At 38.3% G+C, this 26,537-nt stretch overlaps 1 protein-coding gene across 1 annotated transcript in view; it reads left to right on the top strand.

The window, feature by feature from the left end:
• The first annotated feature begins 872 nt into the window (after positions 1-872).
• Positions 873-26,537, top strand: part of LOC142748009 (sphingomyelin phosphodiesterase 5-like) — a 31,894-nt gene continuing 6,229 nt past the window's right edge. Inside the window, exons 1-5 of the mRNA XM_075855131.1 lie at positions 873-950; positions 15,304-16,183; positions 16,487-16,562; positions 23,222-23,362; positions 24,423-24,512. Of these exons, the coding sequence (XP_075711246.1) occupies positions 15,335-16,183; positions 16,487-16,562; positions 23,222-23,362; positions 24,423-24,512 (1,156 nt within the window). The 5' untranslated portion in view covers positions 873-950; positions 15,304-15,334. The remainder of the gene's footprint in view (positions 951-15,303; positions 16,184-16,486; positions 16,563-23,221; positions 23,363-24,422; positions 24,513-26,537) is intronic.

The raw sequence follows: 26,537 nt of genomic DNA, 5'->3' as shown, positions 1-26,537 counted from the left end.
AGGGATGTATATACATTATACACACGGATCTATATACACAGGGGTCTATATACATTATACACAGGGATCTATATACATTATACACAGGGATCTATATACATTATACACAGGGATCTATATACATTATACACGGATCTATATACACAGGGATCTACATACATTATACACAGGGATGTATATACATTATACACAGGGATCTATATACTTTATACACAGGGAGCTATATACATTATACACAGGGATCTATATACACAGGGGTCTATATACATTATACACAGGGATCTATATACACAGGGATGTATATACATTATACACACGGATCTATATACACAGGGATGTATATAATGTATACATAGAGAGCTATATACAGATGCACAGTCTAACATTTCCTGTGAATGTCTTCGCTCCCTCGTGTGGACAGTTGATCCTCCAGATTTACATATACGGTGCGGTAAAAGTCAAGATAAAGACGGCGACATCTGTATATACACTGTGATACAGGAGTCATGTAACCGGAGTAACCAGTTACCCACAATCCTCAGCGTGGTACAGGAGACAGACTCCAGCCTCTCCTGCATCACACAGGGGTGGAGCCAGCACACACAGACAGCCATGTGACCCACTGACCACGCCCACCATGACCTCCACACCATCACTTCTCCAGCCACACCCACTATGTCACATGACCTCCACAGCAGCACTGCCCCAGCCACACCCACCATGTCACATGACCTCCACAGCAGCACTGCCCCAGCCACACCCACCATGTCACATGACCTCCACACCAGCACTTCCCCAGCCACACCCACCAGGTCACATGACTGCCACACCAGCACTTCACAAGCCACACCCACCAGGTCACATGACCTCCACACCAGCACTTCTCTCCCCCCCAGCCACACCCACCAGAACGCTTCCCTGTAACACTGAAAGCTGAAGACTCCGGACAGGTAAATGTGATATATATATATATATATATATATTAATGTGTGTGATATATACCGATATGTGTAATGTGTATTATATACTGATATGTGTGATATATACCGATATGTGTAATATATACCGATATGTGTAATATATACTGATATGTGTAATGTGTGATATATACTGATATGTGTAATGTGTATTATATACTGATATGTGTACTGTGTGATATATACTGATATGTGTGATATATACTGATATGTGTAATATATACTGATATGTGTAATGTGTAATATATACTGATATGTGTAATATATACTGATATGTGTAATGTGTATTATATACTGATATGTGTAATGTGTAATATATACTGATATGTGTAATATATACTGATATGTGTAATGTGTGATATATACTGATATGTGTAATGTGTGATATATACCGATATGTGTAATGTGTAATATATACTGATATGTGTAATGTGTATTATATACTGATATGTGTAATGTGTAATATATACCGATATGTGTACTGTGTAATATATACTGATATGTGTAATATATACTGATATGTGTAATGTGTATTATATACTGATATGTGTGATGTGTGATATATACCGATATGTGTACTGTGTGATATATACTGATATGTGTAATGTGTATTATATACTGATATGTGTAATGTGTAATATATACTGATATGTGTAATGTGTGATATATACTGATATGTGTATTATATACTGATATGTGTAATGTGTAATATATACTGATATGTGTAATATATACCGATATGTGTAATATATACTGATATGTGTACTGTGTAATATATACCGATATGTGTAATGTGTAATATATACTGATATGTGTAATGTGTGATATATACTGATATGTGTAATGTGTGATATATATGGATATGTGTGATATATACCGATATGTGTAATGTGTATTATATACTGATATGTGTAATGTGTGATATATACTGATATGTGTAATATATACCGATATGTGTAATGTGTAATATATACTGATATGTGTAATGTGTGATATATACTGATATGTGTAATGTGTGATTGATATATACCGATATGTGTAATGTGTATTATATACTGATATGTGTAATGTGTATTATATACTGATATGTGTAATATATACCGATATGTGTAATATATACTGATATGTGTGATATATACTGATATGTGTAATGTGTGATATATACTGATATGTGTAATGTGTAATATATACCGATATGTGTAATGTGTATTATATACTGATATGTGTAATATATACTGATATGTGTAATGTGTAATATATACTGATATGTGTAATGTGTGATATATACTGATATGTGTAATATATACTGATATGTGTAATATATACGGATATGTGTAATGTGTAATATATACTGATATGTGTAATGTGTAATATATACTGATATGTGTAATGTGTAATATATACTGATATGTGTGATATATACTGATATGTGTAATGTGTGATATATACCGATATGTGTAATGTGTAATATATACTGATATGTGTGATATATACTGATATGTGTAATGTGTGATATATACTGATATGTGTAATGTGTATTATATACTGATATGTGTAATGTGTAATATATACTGATATGTGTAATATATACTGATATGTGTAATATATACTGATATGTGTAATATATACCGATATGTGTAATGTGTAATATATACTGATATGTGTAATGTGTGATATATACTGATATGTGTATTATATACTGATATGTGTAATGTGTAATATATACCGATATGTGTAATATATACTGATATGTGTAATGTGTAATATATACTGATATGTGTAATGTGTAATATATACTGATATGTGTAATGTGTGATATATACTGATATGTGTAATGTGTGATATATACTGATATGTGTAATGTGTGATATATACTGATATGTGTAATGTGTATTATATACTGATATGTGTAATGTGTAATATATACTGATATGTGTAATATATACTGATATGTGTAATATATACCGATATGTGTAATGTGTATTATATACTGATATGTGTAATGTGTAATATATACTGATATGTGTAATGTGTAATATATACCGATATGTGTAATATATACTGATATGTGTACTGTGTAATATATACCGATATGTGTATTATATACTGATATGTGTAATGTGTAATATATACCGATATGTGTAATGTGTAATATATACTGATATGTGTAATGTGTGATATATACTGATATGTGTAATGTGTGATATATATGGATATGTGTGATATATACCGATATGTGTAATGTGTATTATATAGATATGTGTAATATATACTGATATGTGTAATGTGTGATATATACTGATATGTGTACTGTGTATTATATACTGATATGTGTAATGTGTATTATATACTGATATGTGTGATATATACCGATATGTGTAATGTGTGATATCTACGGATATGTGTAATGTATACCGATGTGTAATATATACTGATATGTGTAATATATACCGATATGTGTAATATATACTGATATGTGTAATATATACCGATATGTGTAATATATACCGATATGTGTAATATATACTGATATGTGTAATGTGTAATATATACTGATATGTGTAATGTGTAATATATACCGATATGTGTACTGTGTGATATATACAGATATGTGTAATATATACTGATATGTGTAATGTGTAATATATACCGATATGTGTACTGTGTGATATATACAGATATGTGTAATATATACTGATATGTGTAATGTGTAATATATACTGATATGTGTACTGTGTATTATATACTGATATGTGTAATATATACTGATATGTGTAATATATACTGATATGTGTATTATATACTGATATGTGTAATGTGTAATATATACCGATATGTGTAATATATACTGATATGTGTAATATATACTGATATGTGTAATGTGTATTATATACTGATATGTGTAATGTGTAATATATACTGATATGTGTACTGTGTATTATATAGATATGTGTAATATATACCGATATGTGTAATATATACCGATATGTGTAATATATACTGATATGTGTGATGTGTATTATATACTGATATGTGTAATATATACCGATATGTGTAATGTGTAATATATACTGATATGTGTGATATATACTGATATGTGTAATGTGTAATATATACTGATATGTGTAATGTGTAATATATACTGATATGTGTAATATATACTGATATGTGTAATGTGTATTATATACTGATATGTGTAATATATACCGATATGTGTAATGTGTAATATATACTGATATGTGTAATGTGTAATATATACTGATATGTGTGATATATACTGATATGTGTAATGTGTAATATATACTGATATGTGTAATGTGTAATATATACTGATATGTGTAATATATACTGATATGTGTAATGTGTATTATATACTGATATGTGTAATGTGTAATATATACTGATATGTGTAATGTGTAATATATACTGATATGTGTAATGTGTGTTATATACTGATATGTGTAATGTGTAATATATACTGATATGTGTAATGTGTAATATATACTGATATGTGTAATGTGTATTATATACTGATATGTGTAATGTGTGTTGTGTAATATATACTGATATGTGTAATATATACTGATATGTGTAATATATACTGATATGTGTAATGTGTGTTGTGTAATATATACTGATATGTGTAATATATACTGAAATGTGTGATATATACTGATATGTGTAATATATACCGATATGTGTGATATATACCGATATGTGTAATGTGTAATATATACTGATATGTGTAATGTGTATTATATACTGATGTGTGTAATGTGTGATATATACCGATATGTGTAATGTGTAATATATACTGATATGTGTAATATATACTGATATGTGTAATGTGTATTATATACTGATGTGTGTAATGTGTGATATATACCGATATGTGTAATGTGTAATATATACTGATATGTGTAATATATACTGATATGTGTAATATATACTGATATGTGTAATGTGTATTATATACTGATATGTGTAATATATACTGATATGTGTAATGTGTATTATATACTGATGTGTGTACTGTGTATTATATACTGATATGTGTAATGTGTATTATATACTGATATGTGTAATGTGTATTATATACTGATATGTGTAATGTGTAATATATACTGATATGTGTACTGTGTAATATATACTGATATGTGTAATGTGTGATATATACTGATATGTGTACTGTGTAATATATACTGATATGTGTATTATATACTGATATGTGTAATGTGTAATATATACTGATATGTGTAATATATACTGATATGTGTATTATATACTGATATGTGTAATGTGTAATATATACTGATATGTGTAATGTGTATTATATACTGATATGTGTAATGTGTAATATATACCGATATGTGTAATATATACTGATATGTGTATTATATACTGATATGTGTAATGTGTATTATATACTGATATGTGTAATGTGTATTATATACTGATATGTGTACTGTGTATTATATACTGATATGTGTAATGTGTAATATATACTGATATGTGTAATATATACTGATATGTGTAATGTGTATTATATACTGATATGTGTAATGTGTATTATATACTGATGTGTGTACTGTGTATTATATACTGATATGTGTAATGTGTAATATATACTGATATGTGTAATATATACTGATATGTGTAATGTGTATTATATACTGATATGTGTAATGTGTATTATATACTGATATGTGTAATGTGTAATATATACCGATATGTGTAATATATACCGATATGTGTAATATATACTGATATGTGTGATATATACTGATATGTGTAATGTGTAATATATACTGATATGTGTACTGTGTATTATATAGATATGTGTAATGTGTAATATATACCGATATGTGTAATATATACTGATATGTGTAATATATACTGATATGTGTAATATATACCGATATGTGTAATGTGTGTTAGATAATGATATGTGTAATGTGTATTATATACTGATATGTTTAATGTGTAATATATACTGATATGTGTACTGTGTATTATATAGATATGTGTAATATATACCGATATGTGTAATATATACTGATATGTGTAATATATACTGATATGTGTAATATATACCGATATGTGTAATGTGTGTTATATAATGATATGTGTAATGTGTATTATATACTGATATGTGTAATATATACTGATATGTGTAATGTGTATTATATACTGATATGTGTAATATATACTGATATGTGTAATATATACTGATATGTGTAATGTGTATTATATACTGATATGTGTAATGTGTAATATATACTGATATGTGTAATGTGTAATATATACTGATATGTGTAATGTGTATTATATACTGATATGTGTAATGTGTGTTGTGTAATATATACTGATATGTGTAATATATACTGATATGTGTAATATATACTGATATGTGTAATATATACTGATATGTGTAATGTGTGTTGTGTAATATATACTGATATGTGTAATATATACTGAAATGTGTGATATATACTGATATGTGTAATGTGTGTTGTGTAATATATACTGATATGTGTAATATATACTGATATGTGTAATATATACTGATATGTGTAATGTGTGTTGTGTAATATATACTGATATGTGTAATATATACCGATATGTGTGATATATACCGATATGTGTAATATATACCGATATGTGTAATGTGTAATATATACTGATATGTGTAATGTGTATTATATACTGATATGTGTAATGTGTATTATATACTGATATGTGTAATATATACTGATATGTGTAATGTGTGATATATACTGATATGTGTAATGTGTATTATATACTGATATGTGTAATATATACTGATATGTGTAATGTGTAATATATACCGATATGTGTACTGTGTAATATATACCGATATGTGTAATGTGTAATATATACTGATATGTGTAATGTGTGATATATACGGATATGTGTAATGTATACTGATATGTGTAATGTGTGATATATACTGATATGTGTAATGTGTGATATATACGGATATGTGTAATGTGTAATATATACCGATATGTGTAATATATACTGATATGTGTAATGTGTAATATATACTGATATGTGTAATGTGTGATATATACTGATATGTGTAATATATACTGATATGTGTAATGTGTAATATATACTGATATGTGTACTGTGTGATATATACTGATATGTGTAATATATACTGATATGTGTAATGTGTGATATATACTGATATGTGTAATATATACGGATATGTGTAATATATACTGATATGTGTAATGTGTATTATATACTGATATGTGTAATGTGTATTATATACTGATATGTGTAATGTGTATTATATACTGATATGTGTAATGTGTAATATATACTGATATGTGTACTGTGTAATATATACTGATATGTGTAATGTGTAATATATACTGATATGTGTAATGTGTGATATATACTGATATGTGTAATGTGTAATATATACTGATATGTGTAATGTGTATTATATACTGATGTGTGTACTGTGTAATATATACTGATATGTGTAATGTGTAATATATACTGATATGTGTAATGTGTGATATATACTGATATGTGTAATGTGTAATATATACTGATATGTGTAATGTGTAATATATACTGATATGTGTAATGTGTATTATATACTGATATGTGTAATATATACTGATATGTGTAATGTGTATTATATACTGATATGTGTAATGTGTATTATATACTGATATGTGTATTATATACTGATATGTATGATATATACCGATATGAGTAATATATACTGATATGTGTAATGTGTAATATATACCGATATGTGTAATATATACTGATATGTGTAATGTGTAATATATACTGATATGTGTAATGTGTAATATATACCGATATGTGTAATGTGTAATATATACTGATATGTGTAATGTGTAATATATACTGATATGTGTAATGTGTATTATATACTGATATGTGTAATGTGTAATATATACCGATATGTGTAATATATACTGATATGTGTAATGTGTAATATATACCGATATGAGTAATATATACTGATATGTGTAATGTGTAATATATACTGATATGTGTAATGTGTAATATATACCGATATGTGTAATGTGTAATATATACTGATATGTGTAATGTGTAATATATACTGATATGTGTAATGTGTATTATATACTGATATGTGTAATGTGTAATATATACCGATATGTGTAATATATACTGATATGTGTAATGTGTGATATATACTGATATGTGTAATATATACTGATATGTGTATTATATACTGATATGTGTAATATATACCGATATGTGTAATGTGTGATATATACTGATATGTGTAATGTGTGATATATACTGATATGTGTAATATATACTGATATGTGTATTATATACTGATATGTGTAATATATACCGATATGTGTACTGTGTAATATATACTGATATGTGTAATGTGTATTATATACTGATATGTGTAATGTGTAATATATACTGATATGTGTAATGTGTTATATATACTGATATGTGTAATGTGTAATATATACTGATATGTGTAATGTGTAATATATACTGATATGTGTAATATATACTGATATGTGTAATGTGTAATATATACTGATATGTGTAATGTGTAATATATACCGATATGTGTAATATATACTGATATGTGTAATGTGTATTATATACGGATATGTGTAATGTGTAATATATACTGATATGTGTAATGTATACCGATATGTGTAATATATACCGATATGTGTAATATATACTGATATGGGTAATGTGTATTCTATACGGATATGTGTAATGTGTTATATATACTGATATGTGTAATGTGTAATATATACTGATATGTGTAATGTGTAATATATACTGATATGTGTAATATATACCGATATGTGTAATATATACCGATATGTGTAATATATACTGATATGGGTAATGTGTATTCTATACGGATATGTGTAATGTGTTATATATACTGATATGTGTAATGTGTAATATATACTGATATGTGTAATATATACTGATATGTGTAATGTGTGATATATACTGATATGTGTAATGTGTATTATATACTGATATGTGTAATGTGTGATATATACTGATATGTGTAATGTGTGATATATACTGATGTGTGTAATATATACCGATATGTGTAATGCGTGATATATACTGATATGTGTAATATATACTGATATGTGTACCGTGTATTATATACTGATATGTGTACTGTGTATTATATACTGATATGTGTAATGTGTAATATATACTGATATGTGTAATGTGTGATATATACTGATATGTGTAATGTGTGATATATACTGATGTGTGTAATATATACCGATATGTGTAATGCGTGATATATACTGATATGTGTAATATATACTGATATGTGTACCGTGTATTATATACTGATATGTGTACTGTGTATTATATACTGATATGTGTAATGTGTAATATATACTGATATGTGTAATGTGTAATATATACTGATATGTGTACTGTGTAATATATACTGATATGTGTAATGTGTGATATATACTGATGTGTGTACTGTGTATTATATACTGATATGTGTAATGTGTATTATATACTGATATGTGTAATGTGTAATATATACTGATATGTGTAATGTGTATTATATACTGATATGTGTAATGTGTAATATATACTGATATGTATAATGTGTATTATATACTGATATGTGTAATATATACTGATATGTGTAATGTGTGATATATACTGATATGTGTAATGTGTAATATATACTGATATGTGTACTGTGTAATATATACTGATATGTGTAATGTGTAATATATACGGATATGTGTAATATATACTGATATGTGTAATGTGTAATATATACCGATATGTGTAATGTGTAATATATACTGATATGTGTAATGTGTATTATATACTGATATGTGTAATGTGTAATATATACCGATATGTGTAATGTGTATTATATACTGATATGTGTAATGTGTAATATATACTGATATGTGTAATATATACTGATATGTGTAATATATACTGATATGTGTAATATATACTGATATGTGTATTATATACTGATATGTGTAATATATACTGATATGTGTAATGTGTGATATATACGGATATGTGTAATGTGTGATATATACCGATATGTGTAATGTGTATTATATACTGATATGGGTAATGTGTAATATATACTGATATGTGTAATGTGTAATATATACCGATATGTGTAATATATACTGATATGTGTACTGTGTAATATATACTGATATGTGTATTATATACTGATATGTGTAATATATACTGATATGTGTATTATATACTGATATGTGTAATATATACTGATATGTGTAATGTGTGATATATACGGATATGTGTAATGTGTGATATATACCGATATGTGTAATGTGTATTATATACTGATATGGGTAATGTGTAATATATACTGATATGTGTAATGTGTAATATATACCGATATGTGTAATATATACTGATATGTGTAATGTGTAATATATACTGATATGTGTACTGTGTATTATATACTGATATGTGTAATGTGTAATATATACTGATATGTGTAATGTGTATTCTATACGGATATGTGTAATGTGTAATATATACTGATATGTGTACTGTGTGATATATACTGATATGTGTAATGTGTAATATATACTGATATGTGTAATGTGTAATATATACGGATATGTGTACTGTGTAATATATACTGATATGTGTAATATATACTGATATGTGTAATGTGTGATATATACTGATATGTGTAATGTGTAATATATACTGATATGTGTAATGTGTATTATATACTGATATGTGTAATGTGTAATATATACTGATATGTGTAATGTGTAATATATACTGATATGTGTAATGTGTATTATATACTGATATGGGTAATGTGTAATATATACTGATATGTGTAATGTGTGATATATACTGATATGTGTAATATATACTGATATGTGTAATGTGTAATATATACTGATATGTGTAATGTGTATTATATACTGATATGTGTAATGTGTAATATATACTGATATGTGTAATATATACTGATATGTGTAATGTGTGATATATACTGATATGTGTAATGTGTAATATATACTGATATGTGTAATGTGTATTATATACTGATATGTGTAATGTGTAATATATACTGATATGTGTAATGTGTAATATATACTGATATGTGTAATGTGTAATATATACTGATATGTGTAATGTGTGATATATACTGATATGTGTAATGTGTAATATATACTGATATGTGTAATGTGTATTATATACTGATATGTGTAATGTGTGATATATACTGATATGTGTAATGTGTAATATATACTGATATGTGTACTGTGTATTATATACTGATATGTGTAATGTGTAATATATACTGATATGTGTACTGTGTGATATATACTGATATGTGTACTGTGTAATATATACTGATATGTGTAATGTGTAATATATACTGATATGTGTAATGTGTAATATATACTGATATGTGTACTGTGTATTATATACTGATATGTGTAATATATACTGATATGTGTAATGTGTATTATATACTGATATGTGTAATGTGTATTATATACTGATATGTATGATCTATACCGATATGAGTAATATATACTGATATGTGTAATATATACCGATATGTGTAATATATACTGATATGTGTAATGTGTATTATATAGATATGTGTATTATATACTGATATGTGTAATATATACCGATATGTGTAATGTGTGATATATACTGATATGTGTAATGTGTATTATATACCGATATGTGTAATGTGTATTATATACTGATATGTGTAATGTGTAATATATACCGATATGTGTAATGTGTATTATATACTGATATGTGTAATATATACTGATATGTGTAATGTGTAATATATACTGATATGTGTAATGTGTGTTATATACTGATATGTGTAATGTGTAATATATACTGATATGTGTACTGTGTATTATATACTGATATGTGTAATGTGTAATATATACTGATATGTGTACTGTGTGATATATACTGATATGTGTACTGTGTAATATATACTGATATGTGTAATGTGTAATATATACCGATATGTGTAATATATACTGATATGTGTAATATATACCGATATGTGTAATATATACTGATATGTGTAATGTGTATTATATACTGATATGTGTAATGTGTGATATATACTGATATGAGTAATGTGTAATATATACTGATATGTGTAATGTGTAATATATACCGATATGTGTAATATATACTGATATGTGTAATATATACCGATATGTGTAATATATACTGATATGTGTAATGTGTATTATATACGGATATGTGTAATGTGTAATATATACTGATATGTGTAATGTGTAATATATACTGATATGTGTAATGTGTAATATATACTGATATGTGTAATGTGTAATATATACTGATATGTGTAATATATACTGATGTGTAATATATACTGATATGTGTAATGTGTGATATATACTGATATGTGTAATGTGTATTATATACTGATATGTGTAATGTGTGATATATACTGATGTGTGTAATATATACCGATATGTGTAATGCGTGATATATACTGATATGTGTACTGTGTAATATATACTGATATGTGTAATATATACTGATATGTGTAATATATACTGATATGTGTAATGTGTAATATATACTGATATGTGTAATGTGTATTATATACTGATATGTGTAATGTGTAATATATACTGATATGTGTAATATATACCGATATGTGTAATATATACTGATATGTGTAATGTGTGATATATACTGATATGTGTAATGTGTAATATATACTGATATGTGTATTATATACCGATATGTGTAATGTATACTGATATGTGTAATATATACTGATATGTGTAATATATACCGATATGTGTAATGTGTATTATATACTGATATGTGTACTGTGTATTATATACTGATATGTGTAATGTGTAATATATACTGATATGTGTAATATATACGGATATGTGTAATGTGTAATATATACGGATATGTGTAATGTGTAATATATACTGATATGTGTACTGTGTAATATATACTGATATGTGTACTGTGTAATATATACTGATATGTGTAATATATACTGATATGTGTAATGTGTAATATATACTGATATGTGTACTGTGTAATATATACTGATATGTGTACTGTGTAATATATACTGATATGTGTAATGTGTAATATATACTGATATGTGTAATGTGTAATATATACTGATATGTGTAATATGTAATATATACTGATATGTGTAATGTGTAATATATACTGATATGTGTAATGTGTAATATATACTGATATGTGTAATGTGTAATATATACTGATATGTGTAATGTGTAATATATACTGATATGTGTAATGTGTAATATATACTGATATGTGTAATATATACTGATATGTGTAATATATACCGATATGTGTACTGTGTAATATATACTGATATGTGTAATGTGTAATATATACCGATATGTGTAATATATACCGATATGTGTAATGTGTAATATATACCGATATGTGTAATATATACTGATATGTGTAATATATACTGATATGTGTAATATATACTGATATGTGTAATGTGTATTATATACTGATATGTGTAATGTGTAATATATACTGATATGTGTAATGTGTAATATATACTGATATGTGTAATGTGTATTATATACTGATGTGTGTACTGTGTATTATATACCGATATGTGTGTACTGTGCGTGTAGAAGCCGGGGTACCTGAGGGGTGATGGGTAAATATTATCAGTTATTGATAGGTCAGAAGTCGGGGTGTCCCGGGGGCGATGGGTAATTACAGGTATTATCAGCCACTGACTGGTGCCGCTTATCTTGGGGCGGCTCCAGGTTTTGGGCGTTGTCTTGTAGGTTGAGGCCATGGTGTTGCTCCACAGGGATCTGTCCCGGGTGAGATGACTGATTGAATTCCTGATTATTTCCCTCGTTATAAGTTATTATATGTCATGTGTCAGTAACTTTATGTAAGTATTGTAATGAGTTTACACAAACCAGGAGGCGTAGGGTTAAACTGACGCTCCCCTCCTATATGGTCATGCTCAGATGACTTACCTCCTCCTTTCGCACAATGTACACGATGGACACTCTATGATTGTCTCCTTAATGTTTGTTTTTCCCCGGTTCTAGTTCTTGGTCACACCCACATTGACATGTGATTATTTTTTTCGGCAGTAGACCAGGACGATTCAACGTGCAGCCAATAGTGTTATAGAACTGTCATTACACACCGCAGTATAGAAACCAGATGAAGCCCCCAGAGTCTGATCTCTTCCACTCTGGCCGATTCCCGTAGTTGTCCCTTGTGGACTGACTATTGGTGATGGTCACACCTTGCGTTACTACACGTCCCTCTTCCATTTCTTAGGTTGAATAATCGAGTTGTGCACTATGGATGGGGCCGAAATGTTGCATACTAGAAGTTACATGTCATCCCAGTCCGAGAAAAGACTATAAAACTGTCTATAGACTTCCTGCTGATGGTCACGGGACTTGTTCTAGGTGCTCTTGGTCTTCTGCATCTTATGGGACATGATACATCTGGACTTCCTACTGATGGTAACTGGACTCATTCTAGGTGGTCTTGCATCTTATGGGACATGATACATCCAGACTGGCCCTGCCCTATAGACCTGATGGTCACTGGACTTGTTCTAGCTGCTCTTGTTCTGCTCCCTCTTATGGGACATGATCTATCCAGACTGGCCCTGCCCTATAGACCTTTTGTTGATAGTCACAGGGCTTGTTCTAGGTGGTCTTGTTCTTCTGCGTCTTGTGGGACATGTTACATCCAGACTGGCCCTGCCCTATAGATCTCTTGCTGATGGTCACGGGGCTTGTTCTAGGTGCTCTTGTGGGACATGATACATCCAGACTCGCCCTGCCCTATGGACTTCCTGCTAATGGTCATGGGGCTTGTTCTAGGTGCTCTTGTTCTTCTGCATCTTGTGGGACATGTTACATCCAGACTAGCCCTGCCCTATTGATCTCTTGCTGATGGTCACGGGGCTTGTTCTAGGTGCTCTTGTTCTTCTGCGTCTTGTGGGACATGATACATCTAGACTGGCCCTGTCCTATAGACTTTCTGCTGATGGTCACGGGGCTTGTTCTAGGTGCTCTTGTTCTTCTGCGTCTTGTGGGACATGATACATCCAGACTGACCCTGTCCTATAGACTTCGTGCTGATTGTCGCTGGACTTGTCCTAGGTTGTAATGTACTGCTGCTGCTTTTAATCTGAATATCTCTCCCTCTTGTGTTTCAGTCTATGAATTCCACCGTGGGCAGAGACCTCAATGCCTCTCACAGAGTCGCCCTTCAGCTGCCGCCTGCTCGATGCTCTGTTCTACTTGAGTTGTGTTCTCGTCTTTCCATCGTACTGGTTCATCGACCGCCTCCTGTCCTGTGTGGTCCCCACTAGTGTTGAGAGCACTTGCGGCACTGCCCTCAGGATCCTGTGCCTGGTATTTGGGGTGCCATTGTTCCTGCTGCTCTTTGTGCTTTCTCTACCCCTGTGTGTTTTTGGTCTTCTACTATGGGCTCCGCTCCACCAAGTTCGCCGTCCATTCAGTTATCAACAGTTTGTGGTTTCCCAGGATCTTCCGGAGAGAACCATTACTGGTGAATGTCGCTTCATCTTCGTCAGTGCCAATCTGTGTCTCCTGCCAGATGGCTTGGCCCGCTTCAGTAACCTGAGCCACACGCAACGTCGTGTCGCTACAATCTCCAAGCTTCTGTGTGCTTCTCCAGACCTGGTGCTGGAGAATGGCGAGGACATGTTACCAATCTGTAGCACTGAGGATGTCCTGCCCATGATTGAAACTCCTCATCAGAAGGTCGCAGGTGGAGGAGAGGACAACCTGTTTGAAGTTTCTTTGATTTTCCCGCAGAATGCTGACTTTATATGTCTACAGGAGGTATTTGATGGACGAGCGTCCCGGAAGCTGCGCCTGTGCCTTGGTTCTTCCTTCCCCTATATCTTGTATGACGTTGGCCCCTCAGGACCTCAAGGATGTGGCTTCAAGTTCTTTAACAGTGGATTATTCCTGGCCAGCAGGCACCCGCTGGTTAATGCCGAGTACTATATCTACCCAAATGGACGTGGGGAGGATGCACTGGCGTCCAAAGGCCTCCTGTGTGTTAAGGTAAAGTGAGAAGCTAGCCAGTGGTCAGTATGGAGCAACATAGCATGATGTGCGATGATGTGGAAAGGTTTAACCCTTGTATCTCAGTGAGGCCGGTGTTACTGTATTACCACTTGTGTATAGTTATGGAAGGGGAAGAATGGAGAATCCTGTGAACATCTGATCACAATGTACCTCTCCCATAATATGAGGCAGAGAGTAGGAAAATGTAGGAAAGAAGAGGTTAATTGGGTCTTTCCCAAAACTGGCGGCCATGGCACAAACAATCTTTTTCTCAGCCGGTTATGTGATTTGTGCCTGTAGGTACACCTCGGAACCACAGAACAGAAGCAAAGCATTGTGGGATACATAAACTGCACCCACCTCCACGCTCCAGAGAGTAAGTACAGTCTGAGCGGCCTGCACTGGGCGACACATAAACCATGTCTGTATTGGGGAACCCCACCTCCCAGTGTCCGATCATAGGCGCTTCTATGTATTTGTGGTCAGATAAGGCGCTGGGATGATGAGGCTTTTGCTGGTTAATTACTAGGATCTCAGTTTCTGGCTGCTGTCCTCTACCCCCTATGTTCTCTATGTGTCTGGCTAGTGTCCTCTCCCCCTATGTTCTCTGTGTCTGGCTGGTGTCCTCTCCCCCTATGTTCTCTACATGTCTGGCTGGTGTACTCTCCCCCTATGTTCTCTATGTGTCTGGCTGGTGTCCTCTCCCCTATGTTCTCTATGTGTCTGGCTGGTGTCCTCTCCCCCTATGTTCTCTACATGTCTGGCTGGTGTCCTCTCCTCCTATGTTCTCTATGTGTCTGGCTGGTGTCCTCTCCCCCTATGTTCTACGTGTCTTGGTTGTGTCCTCTCCCTTATGTTCTCTTTATGTCTTGGTGGTGTCCTCTCCCCCTATGTTCTCTACGTGTCTGGCTGGTGTCCTCTCCCCCTATGTTCTACGTGTCTTGGTTGTGTCCTCTCCCCCTATGTTCTACGTGTCTTGGTTGTGTCCTCTCCCCCTATGTTCTACGTGTCTTGGTTGTGTCCTATCCCCATATGTTCTCTACATGTCTGACTGGTGTCATCTCCCCCTATGTTCTACGTGTCTTGGTTGTGTCCTCTCCCTTATGTTCTCTTTATGTCTTGGTGGTGTCCTCTCCCCCTATGTTCTACATGTCTTGGTGGTGTCCTCTCCCCCTATGTTTTCTACATGTCTGTCTTAGGTCCCCTCCCCCTATGTTTTCTACGTGTCTTGGTGGTGTCCTCTCCCTCTCTGTGTGTCTGGTGCCCTATACCCCTATGTTCTCTACATGTCTGTCTGGTGTCCTCTCCCCCTGTGTTCCCTACATGTCTGGCTGGTGTCCTCTCCTCCTATGTTCTCTATGTGTCTGGCTGGTGTCCTCTCCCCCTATGTTCTACGTGTCTTGGTTGTGTCCTCTCCCTTATGTTCTCTTTATGTCTTGGTGGTGTCCTCTCCCCCTATGTTCTCTACGTGTCTGGCTGGTGTCCTCTCCCCCTATGTTCTACGTGTCTTGGTTGTGTCCTCTTCCCCTATGTTCTACGTGTCTTGGTTGTGTCCTCTCCCCCTATGTTCTACGTGTCTTGGTTGTGTCCTCTCCCCCTATGTTCTCTACGTGTCTTGGTTGTGTCCTCTCCCACAATATTCTCTACATGTCTGGCTGGTGTCCTCTCCCCCTATGTTCTACGTGTCTTGGTTGTGTCCTCTCCCTTATGTTCTCTTTATGTCTTGGTGGTGTCCTCTCCCCCTATGTTCTCTACGTGTCTGGCGTCTGGCTGGTGTCCTCTCCCCCTATGTTCTACGTGTCTTGGTTGTGTCCTCTCCCCCTATGTTCTACGTGTCTTGGTTGTGTCCTCTCCCTTATGTTCTCTTTATGTCTTGGTGGTGTCCTCTCCCTTATGTTCTCTACGTGTCTTGGTTGTGTCCTCTCCCCCTATGTTCTCTACATGTCTGGCTGGTGTCCTCTCCCCCTATGTTCTACGTGTCTTGGTTGTGTCCTCTCCCTTATGTTTTCTTTATGTCTTGGTGGTGTTCTCTCCCCCTATGTTCTCTACATGTCTGTCTTAGGTCCCCTCCCCCTATGTTTTCTACGTGTCTTGGTGGTGTCCTCTCCCTCTCTGTGTGTCTGGTGCCCTATACCCCTATGTTCTCTACATGTCTGTCTGGTGTCCTCTCCCCCTGTGTTCCCTACGTGTCTGGCTGGTGTCCTCTCCGTTATGTTCTCTACATGTCTTGGTTGTGTCCTCTCCCCCTATGTTCTCTACGTGTCTTGGTTGTGTCCTCTCCCACCATATTCTCTACATGTCTGGCTGGTGTCCTCTCCCCTATGTTCTCTACATGTCTTGGTAGTGTCCTCTCCCCCTATGTTCTACATGTCTTGGTGGTGTCCTCTCCCCCTCTGTGTGTCTGGTGTCCTCTCCCCCTATGTTCTCTACATGTCTGTCTGGTGTGTCCCCCCCCCCCTATGTTCTCTACGTGTCTTGGTAGTGTCCTCTCCCACCATATTCTCTACATGTCTGGCTGGTGTCCTCTCCCCCCTATGTTCTCTACGTGTTTGGATGGTGTCCTCTCCCCCTATGTTCTCTACGTGTCTGGCTGGTGTCCTCTCCCCCTATGTTCTCTACATGTCTGGCTGGTGTCCTCTCCCCCCTATGTTCTCTACATGTCTGGCTGGTGTCCTCTCCCCCTATGTCCTCTACGTGTCTTGGTGGTGTCCTCTCCCCCTACGTTCTCTACGTGTCTGGCTGGTGTCCTCTCCCCCTATGTTCTCTACGTGTCTGGCTGCTGTCCTCTCCCCCTATGTTCTCTACGTGTCTGGCTGCTGTCCTCTCCCCCTATGTCCTCTACGTGTCTTGGTGGTGTCCTCTCCCCCTACGTTCTCTACGTGTCTGGCTGGTGTCCTCTCCCCCTATGTTCTCTACGTGTCTGGCTGGTGTTCTCTCCCCCTATGTCCTCTACGTGTCTTGGTGGTGTCCTATCCCTCTACGTGTCTTGGTGGTGTACTCTCCCCCTACGTTCTCTACGTGTCTGAATGGTGTCCTCTCCCCCTATGTTCTCTACGTGTCTGGCTGCTGTCCTCTCCCCTATGTTCTCTACGTGTCTGGCTGGTGTCCTCTCCCCCTATATTCTCCATGTGTCTTGGCGGTGTCTTCTTCCCCTATGTTCTCTACTTGTCTCTCTGGTTGCTGTCCTCTCCACCTCTACGTGTCTGGTTGCTGTCCTCTCTCCCCCTCTACGTGTCTGGTTGCTGTCCTCTCTCCCCCTCTACGTGTCTGGTTGCTGTCCTCTCTCCCCCTCTACGTGTCTGGTTGCTGTCCTCTCTCCCTCTCTACGTGTCTGGTTGCTGTCCTCTCTCCCCCTCTACGTGTCTGGTTGCTGTCCTCTCTCCCCCTCTACATGTCTGGTTGCTGTCCTCTCCCCCTTTACGTGTCTGGTTGCTGTCCTCTTCCCCCTTTACGTGTCTGGTTGCTGTCCTCTTCCCCCTCTACGTGTCTGGTTGCTGTCCTCTTCCCCCTCTACGTGTCTGGTTGCTGTCCTCTTCCCCCTTTACGTGTCTGGTTGCTGTCCTCTTCCCCCTTTACGTGTCTGGTTGCTGTCCTCTCTCCCCCTCTACGTGTCTGGTTGCTGTCCTCTCTCCCCCTCTACGTGTCTGGTTGCTGTCCTCTCTCCCCCTCTACGTGTCTGGTTGCTGTCCTCTCTCCCCCTCTACGTGTCTGGTTGCTGTCCTCTCTCCCCCTCTACGTGTCTGGTTGCTGTCCTCTCTCCCCCTCTACGTGTCTGGTTGCTGTCCTCTCTCCCCCTCTACGTGTCTGGTTGCTGTCCTCTCTCCCCCTCTACGTGTCTGGTTGCTGTCCTCTCTCCCCCTCTACGTGTCTGGTTGATGTCCTCTCTCCCCCTCTACGTGTCTGCTTGCTGTCCTCTCTCCCCCTCTACGTGTCTGGTTGCTGTCCTCTCTCCCCCTCTACGTGTCTGGTTGCTGTCCTCTCTCCCCCTCTACGTGTCTGCTTGCTGTCCTCTCTCCCCCTCTACGTGTCTGCTTGCTGTCCTCTCTCCCCCTCTACGTGTCTGCTTGCTGTCCTCTCTCCCCCTCTACGTGTCTGCTTGCTGTCCTCTCTCCCCCTCTACGTGTCTGCTTGCTGTCCTCTCTCCCCCTCTACGTGTCTGCTTGCTGTCCTCTCTCCCCCTCTACGTGTCTGCTTGCTGTCCTCTCTCCCCCTCTACGTGTCTGCTTGCTGTCCTCTCTCCCCCTCTACGTGTCTGCTTGCTGTCCTCTCTCCCCCTCTACGTGTCTGCTTGCTGTCCTCTCTCCCCCTCTACGTGTCTGCTTGCTGTCCTCTCTCCCCCTCTACGTGTCTGCTTGCTGTCCTCTCTCCCCCTCTACGTGTCTGCTTGCTGTCCTCTCTCCCCCTCTACGTGTCTGCTTGCTGTCCTCTCTCCCCCTCTACGTGTCTGCTTGCTGTCCTCTCTCCCCCTCTACGTGTCTGCTTGCTGTCCTCTCTCCCCCTCTACGTGTCTGCTTGCTGTCCTCTCTCCCCCTCTACGTGTCTGCTTGCTGTCCTCTCTCCCCCTCTACGTGTCTGCTTGCTGTCCTCTCTCCCCCTCTACGTGTCTGCTTGCTGTCCTCTCTCCCTCTCTGTGTGTCTGGTGTCCTCTCCCCCTATGTTCTCTACGTGTCTGGCTGGTGTCCTCTTCCCCCTATGTTCTACGTGTCTTGGTTGTGTCCTCTCCCCCTATGTTCTCTACATGTCTTGGTTGTGTCCTCTCCCACAATATTCTCTACATGTCTGGCTGGTGTCCTCTCCCCCTATGTTCTACGTGTCTTGGTTGTGTCCTCTCCCTTATGTTCTCTTTATGTCTTGGTGGTGTCCTCTCCCCCTATGTTCTCTACGTGTCTGGCGTCTGGCTGGTGTCCTCTCCCCCTATGTTCTACGTGTCTTGGTTGTGTCCTCTCCCCCTATGTTCTACGTGTCTTGGTTGTGTCCTCTCCCTTATGTTCTCTTTATGTCTTGGTGGAGTCCTCTCCCTTATGTTCTCTACGTGTCTTGGTTGTGTCCTCTCCCCCTATGTTCTCTACATGTCTGGCTGGTGTCCTCTCCCCCTATGTTCTACGTGTCTTGGTTGTGTCCTCTCCCTTATGTTTTCTTTATGTCTTGGTGGTGTTCTCTCCCCCTATGTTCTCTACATGTCTGTCTTAGGTCCCCTCCCCCTATGTTTTCTACGTGTCTGGTTGCTGTCCTCTCTCCCCCTCTACGTGTCTGGTTGCTGTCCTCTCTCCCCCTCTACGTGTCTGGTTGCTGTCCTCTCTCCCCCTCTACGTGTCTGGTTGCTGTCCTCTCTCCCCCTCTACGTGTCTGGTTGCTGTCCTCTCTCCCCCTCTACGTGTCTGGTTGCTGTCCTCTCTCCCCCTCTACGTGTCTGGTTGCTGTCCTCTCTCCCCCTCTACGTGTCTGGTTGCTGTCCTCTCTCCCCCTCTACGTGTCTGGTTGCTGTCCTCTCTCCCCCTCTACGTGTCTGGTTGCTGTCCTCTCTCCCCCTCTACGTGTCTGGTTGCTGTCCTCTCTCCCCCTCTACGTGTCTGGTTGCTGTCCTCTCTCCCCCTCTACGTGTCTGGTTGCTGTCCTCTCTCCCCCTCTACGTGTCTGGTTGCTGTCCTCTCTCCCCCTCTACGTGTCTGGTTGCTGTCCTCTCTCCCCCTCTACGTGTCTGGTTGCTGTCCTCTCTCCCCCTCTATGTGTCTGGTTGCTGTCCTCTCCCCCCCTATGTTCTCTACTTGTCTGTCTGGTTGCTGTCCTCTCCCCCTCTATGTTCTCTACTTGTCTGTCTGGTTGCTGTCCTCTCCCCCCCCTATGTTCTCTACTTGTCTGTCTGGTTGCTGTCCTCTCCCCCCTCTACGTGTCTGGTTGCTGTCCTCTCCCCCCCTATGTTCTCTACTTGTCTGTCTGGTTGCTGTCCTCTCCCCCCCTATGTTCTCTACTTGTCTGTCTGGTTGCTGTCCTCTCCCCCTCTATGTTCTCTACTTGTCTGTCTGGTTGCTGTCCTCTCCCCCTCTACGTGTCTTGGTGGTCTTCTCTCCCTATGTTCTCTACGTGTGGGTGGTGCTATGGACCTTCGTGATCACACATCTCCATCTCTGTGTGTCTAGGTGATGCCACCCTACATTTTGATGAGATGTCCCACCAAGTGCTGTGATCACACATCTCTCTCTTTCTCTTTGTCTGGGTAATATCACTACATTAATCAAATCTGTGTCAAATATAATAAGTTCTGAGCGGCCTTTTATTTTCTTGGAGTAGGGATGACATGCGGTCCATCTATTCTTGTAAAAAGATGTGATCTGATATGGGGATGATGAATGGGGAGTGATGATTGAATGTGTTGTGACGGTCGGATGAGGAGTCATGGTTGGACATGGTGAGGTGGACGAATCGGGTGTGACGGACGAGGAGTGGCGATGGGATACGGTGTGACGGACGAGGAGTGACGATGGGATACGGTGTGACGGACGAGGAGTGACGATGGGATACGGTGTGACGGACGAGGAGTGACGATGGGATATTGTGTGATGAGGAGTTATGGTCGGACATGGTGAGACGGACGGATTGGGAGTGACATTGGGATATGGTGTGACAGACAAGGAGTGACGGTCGGATATGGTGATGGATGAGGAGTGACGATGGGATATGGTGATGGATGAGGAGTGATGATGGGATATGATGTGATGAGGAGTTATGGTCGGACATGGTGAGGCGGACGGATCGGGAGTGACGATGGGTTATGGTGTGACAGATGAGGAGTGACGGTCGGATATGGTGTGATGCATGGCTACGGTCTGATGGGTCGGGTTGATCTTTGTTCTAGGTGGGGGCTACAAGGCTTGCAGTTGGTTTGGCTGACAACTCAGTGTTATCTGTAGGATTGTATGAAGCATTGTTATTCTATACAGTGACGGGACAATAAGAAACCTCACGTGTATAATGAACATAGTGAGGACTGCGGCCGCGCTCTTCTCTCACCTGGTGTTTATATCCCTGTGTGCCCAGGCGATGCCACCATACGCTGTGACCAGATGTCCCTCATCCTTCAGTGGGTGTCTGACTTCCAGGCTGGGAACACTCAGGATGGGGAACTTGTTGCCTTCGATGTTCTCTGTGGAGATCTGAACTTTGACAACTGCTCTTCAGGTACGATATGTCCGATCACCCAGGTTACAGCTGTTGTGTAATACTGTGTTGCGTCATCCTATATTTACTACATCTTCTCATATACGTATGGTAGACCACAAATTTACATAGTAAATAATCGTTTATTGAAGGAAACTTTATCCATCACTATCTGGCTTATGTTCGATATGTGAAGAAAAAAAAACAAAAAACGCGTTTCAACCTCGCACTTAGGTCTTCGTCTGCCATATACATTTTAAACAGACATCATCTTAAATAGCCGTGCCCTGTCGTTCACGCCCAGGTGAAAGTTCATGGTGGGAGTTTGCCGGAGGTCCATAGGCATTATATTATTTCGTTCTAAACCTTTGCAGTTACTTTACTAGAAGTATCTACTTATTCGTTTTGCGACGCATCTCTAATCGGAGAAGAACGGGACAGACTAAGTGTTGCATCGTTTGTTCCACTTTCTCTGGTTGATATTTGTTTTTTTTCTCCCTCCGCATTACGCTGCTATAGAGTTTTGATAGGTGGTTTGGTGTTCACATCTTTACGTCGGAGGTTCCTTGAACTTAGATTGGGTGTCTACCACGCATACGTCACTATTTATTGTACCATATAATGTACTAGGAAACGGGGAAAAAATTATTTGTGGGGTAGAAAATGAAAAAAAACAGCGATGCCTCCATGGTTTTTTTGCGCGTCGTTTTTACGGAATTCATTGTGCAATTAAAACAACATGTTGACTTTATTCTGTGGGTCAATACGATTACAGCGATACCAAATATATATCGTTTTTCTTTATTTTACTACTTTTACAGTAAAAACCTACGGTTTCAACGAGCCCGATCCTTTTTTTTTTTCTTTCGAAATGTACGGGTGGAGGTCCCAGTTACCCGGGGCAATAAAATCAGCACATCACCCAGAACGTAATCCTGTATATAAACTGGAGTAGTCTGAGTGCAGTCCTCTCTCCTGGACTATCGGCTGTCAGGTGATAGGCATTCTATATATGAGTGACTTTACTGTTTTTTTTTTTGTCTCTTGATGATGTCATCATTTTTTTCTCTTGTTATTTCAGACGACTGCCTAGAGCAGAAACACAATTTATTTTCTATGTACAGAGATCCCTGTAGGGACTGCGCAGGACGAGACCGGTTCGGAGCCATTGGTGAGTGTAGAGAAGCTCTGAGACCCCTTTCTCCAGACCCCCCATGACGGTGCTATCTGCACACTACAGACAATCTTAACGCTACGGCCATACGGCTCCCTATCACCTGGTGTTCCCATCTCATTGGACACAATAAGCAATGTACATATAGTCCGACATACTGAGGTCCCTCTTTTACTCCTCAGGGAAGAGAAATATGACAAAATATTTAATCTCTGCTGTGTCACAGGATGAGCGAATGGATGAAACTAATTTATTTATAAGGGATGGGTATGAGGTAGCCGCGATTTCTGAGGGACAGATACAATGTTGCCGCTGTTTCTGAGGGAAGGATATGAGGTTGTCACGGTTTCTGACGGGCGGGTGCAATATAGCCGCGGTTTCTGAGGGGCGGGTACAATGTAGACACAGTTTCTGAGGGGCGGGTACAATGTAGCCACGTTTTCTGAGGGGCGGGTACAATGAAGCCGTGGTTTCTGAGGGGCGGGTACAATGAAGCCGCGGTTTCTGAGGGGCGGGTACAATGAAGCCGCGGTTTCTGAGGGGCGGGTACAATGAAGCCGCGGTTTCTGAGGGGCGGGTACAATGAAGCCACGGTTTCTGAGGGGCGGGTACAATGAAGCCGCGGTTTCTGAGGGGCGGGTACAATGAAGCCGCGGTTTCTGAGGGGCGGGTACAATGAAGCCGCGGTTTCTGAGGGGCGGGTACAATGAAGCCGCGGTTTCTGAGGGGCGGGTACAATGAAGCCGCGGTTTCTGAGGGGCGGGTACAATGAAGCCGCGGTTTCTGAGGGGCGGGTACAATGAAGCCGCGGTTTCTGAGGGGCGGGTACAATGAAGCCGCGGTTTCTGAGGGGCGGGTACAATGAAGCCGCGGTTTCTGAGGGGCGGGTACAATGAAGCCGCGGTTTCCGAGGGGCGGGTACAATGAAGCCGCGGTTTCCGAGGGGCGGGTACAATGAAGCCGCGGTTTCCGAGGGGCGGGTACAATGAAGCCGCGGTTTCCGAGGGGCGGGTACAATGAAGCCGCGGTTTCCGAGGGGCGGGTACAATGAAGCCGCGGTTTCTGAGGGGCGGGTACAATGAAGCCGCGGCTTCTGAGGGGCGGGTACAATGAAGCCGCGGCTTCTGAGGGGCGGGTACAATGTAGCCGCGGTTTCTGAGGGGCGGTTACAATGAAGCAGCGGTCATGGTCAGAACCAGGAGACGTAACTACAGGCACCAGGCAGATGGTGTGAAGGACAAGGCAGGAGCATAGTCAGGAATGGAGCCAAGGGTTATCACCAGGAGAGCTGTCAGGATGCAACAGACAAGAGGACAAGATGGAAGGGAAGTCAGAAACGTACTCAATGGTCCGAACCAGGAGAGGGAACTACAGGCACCAGGCAGATAGTGTGAAGGACAAGGCAGGAGCATGGTCAGGAATGGAGCCAAGGGTTATCACCAGGAGAACTTTCAGCATGCAACAGGCGAGAGGACAAGATGGAAGAGTAGTCAGAAACGTAGTCCTGGTCAGAACCAGTAGAGGGAAATACAGGCACCAGGCAGATAGTTTGAAGGACAAGGCAGGAACATGGTCAGGAACAAAGCCGAGGTCAGGATCAAACACTGTAGTCAATAGCACTGGAACAAGAGCCAGGAAAGGCGTCCTCTTCGGGGTGCCTGTTGCCAAAGGTAACCTGTTACTGTGGAGCATCCAGAGAAGAAGACCCATGGCCCGAAACAGCAGGGCTGCGGTGGAAGACAGGAGGCCAGAGCAGCAGTGAAGGAGCCATTTGGTTGCCTAGCACAGAAATGCAGCGCTGGAACCAAGTGAGGTTTGTAACAGTACCCCCCTCTTTGGGTCCCTCCCCGAAAAGATATTGCGAGGCTTAAGTGGACACTTCAAGTGAATTTTTTTTTTGAGGAGCATGAGCATCTTGATTGGGAGGAGTCAATTTGAGACGGGAAAAAACTGTGTTAATCTTCTTAAATACCTGGAATGAGCCAATGAAAGATGGAACTTTTTGGGTAAATCCAGACGGGT

Source organism: Rhinoderma darwinii, chromosome 1 (genome assembly GCF_050947455.1).
Source record: "Rhinoderma darwinii isolate aRhiDar2 chromosome 1, aRhiDar2.hap1, whole genome shotgun sequence".
In the NCBI taxonomy this organism is placed as follows: Eukaryota; Metazoa; Chordata; class Amphibia; order Anura; family Rhinodermatidae; genus Rhinoderma; species Rhinoderma darwinii.
This window is presented reverse-complemented; position numbering and strand designations above follow the sequence as displayed.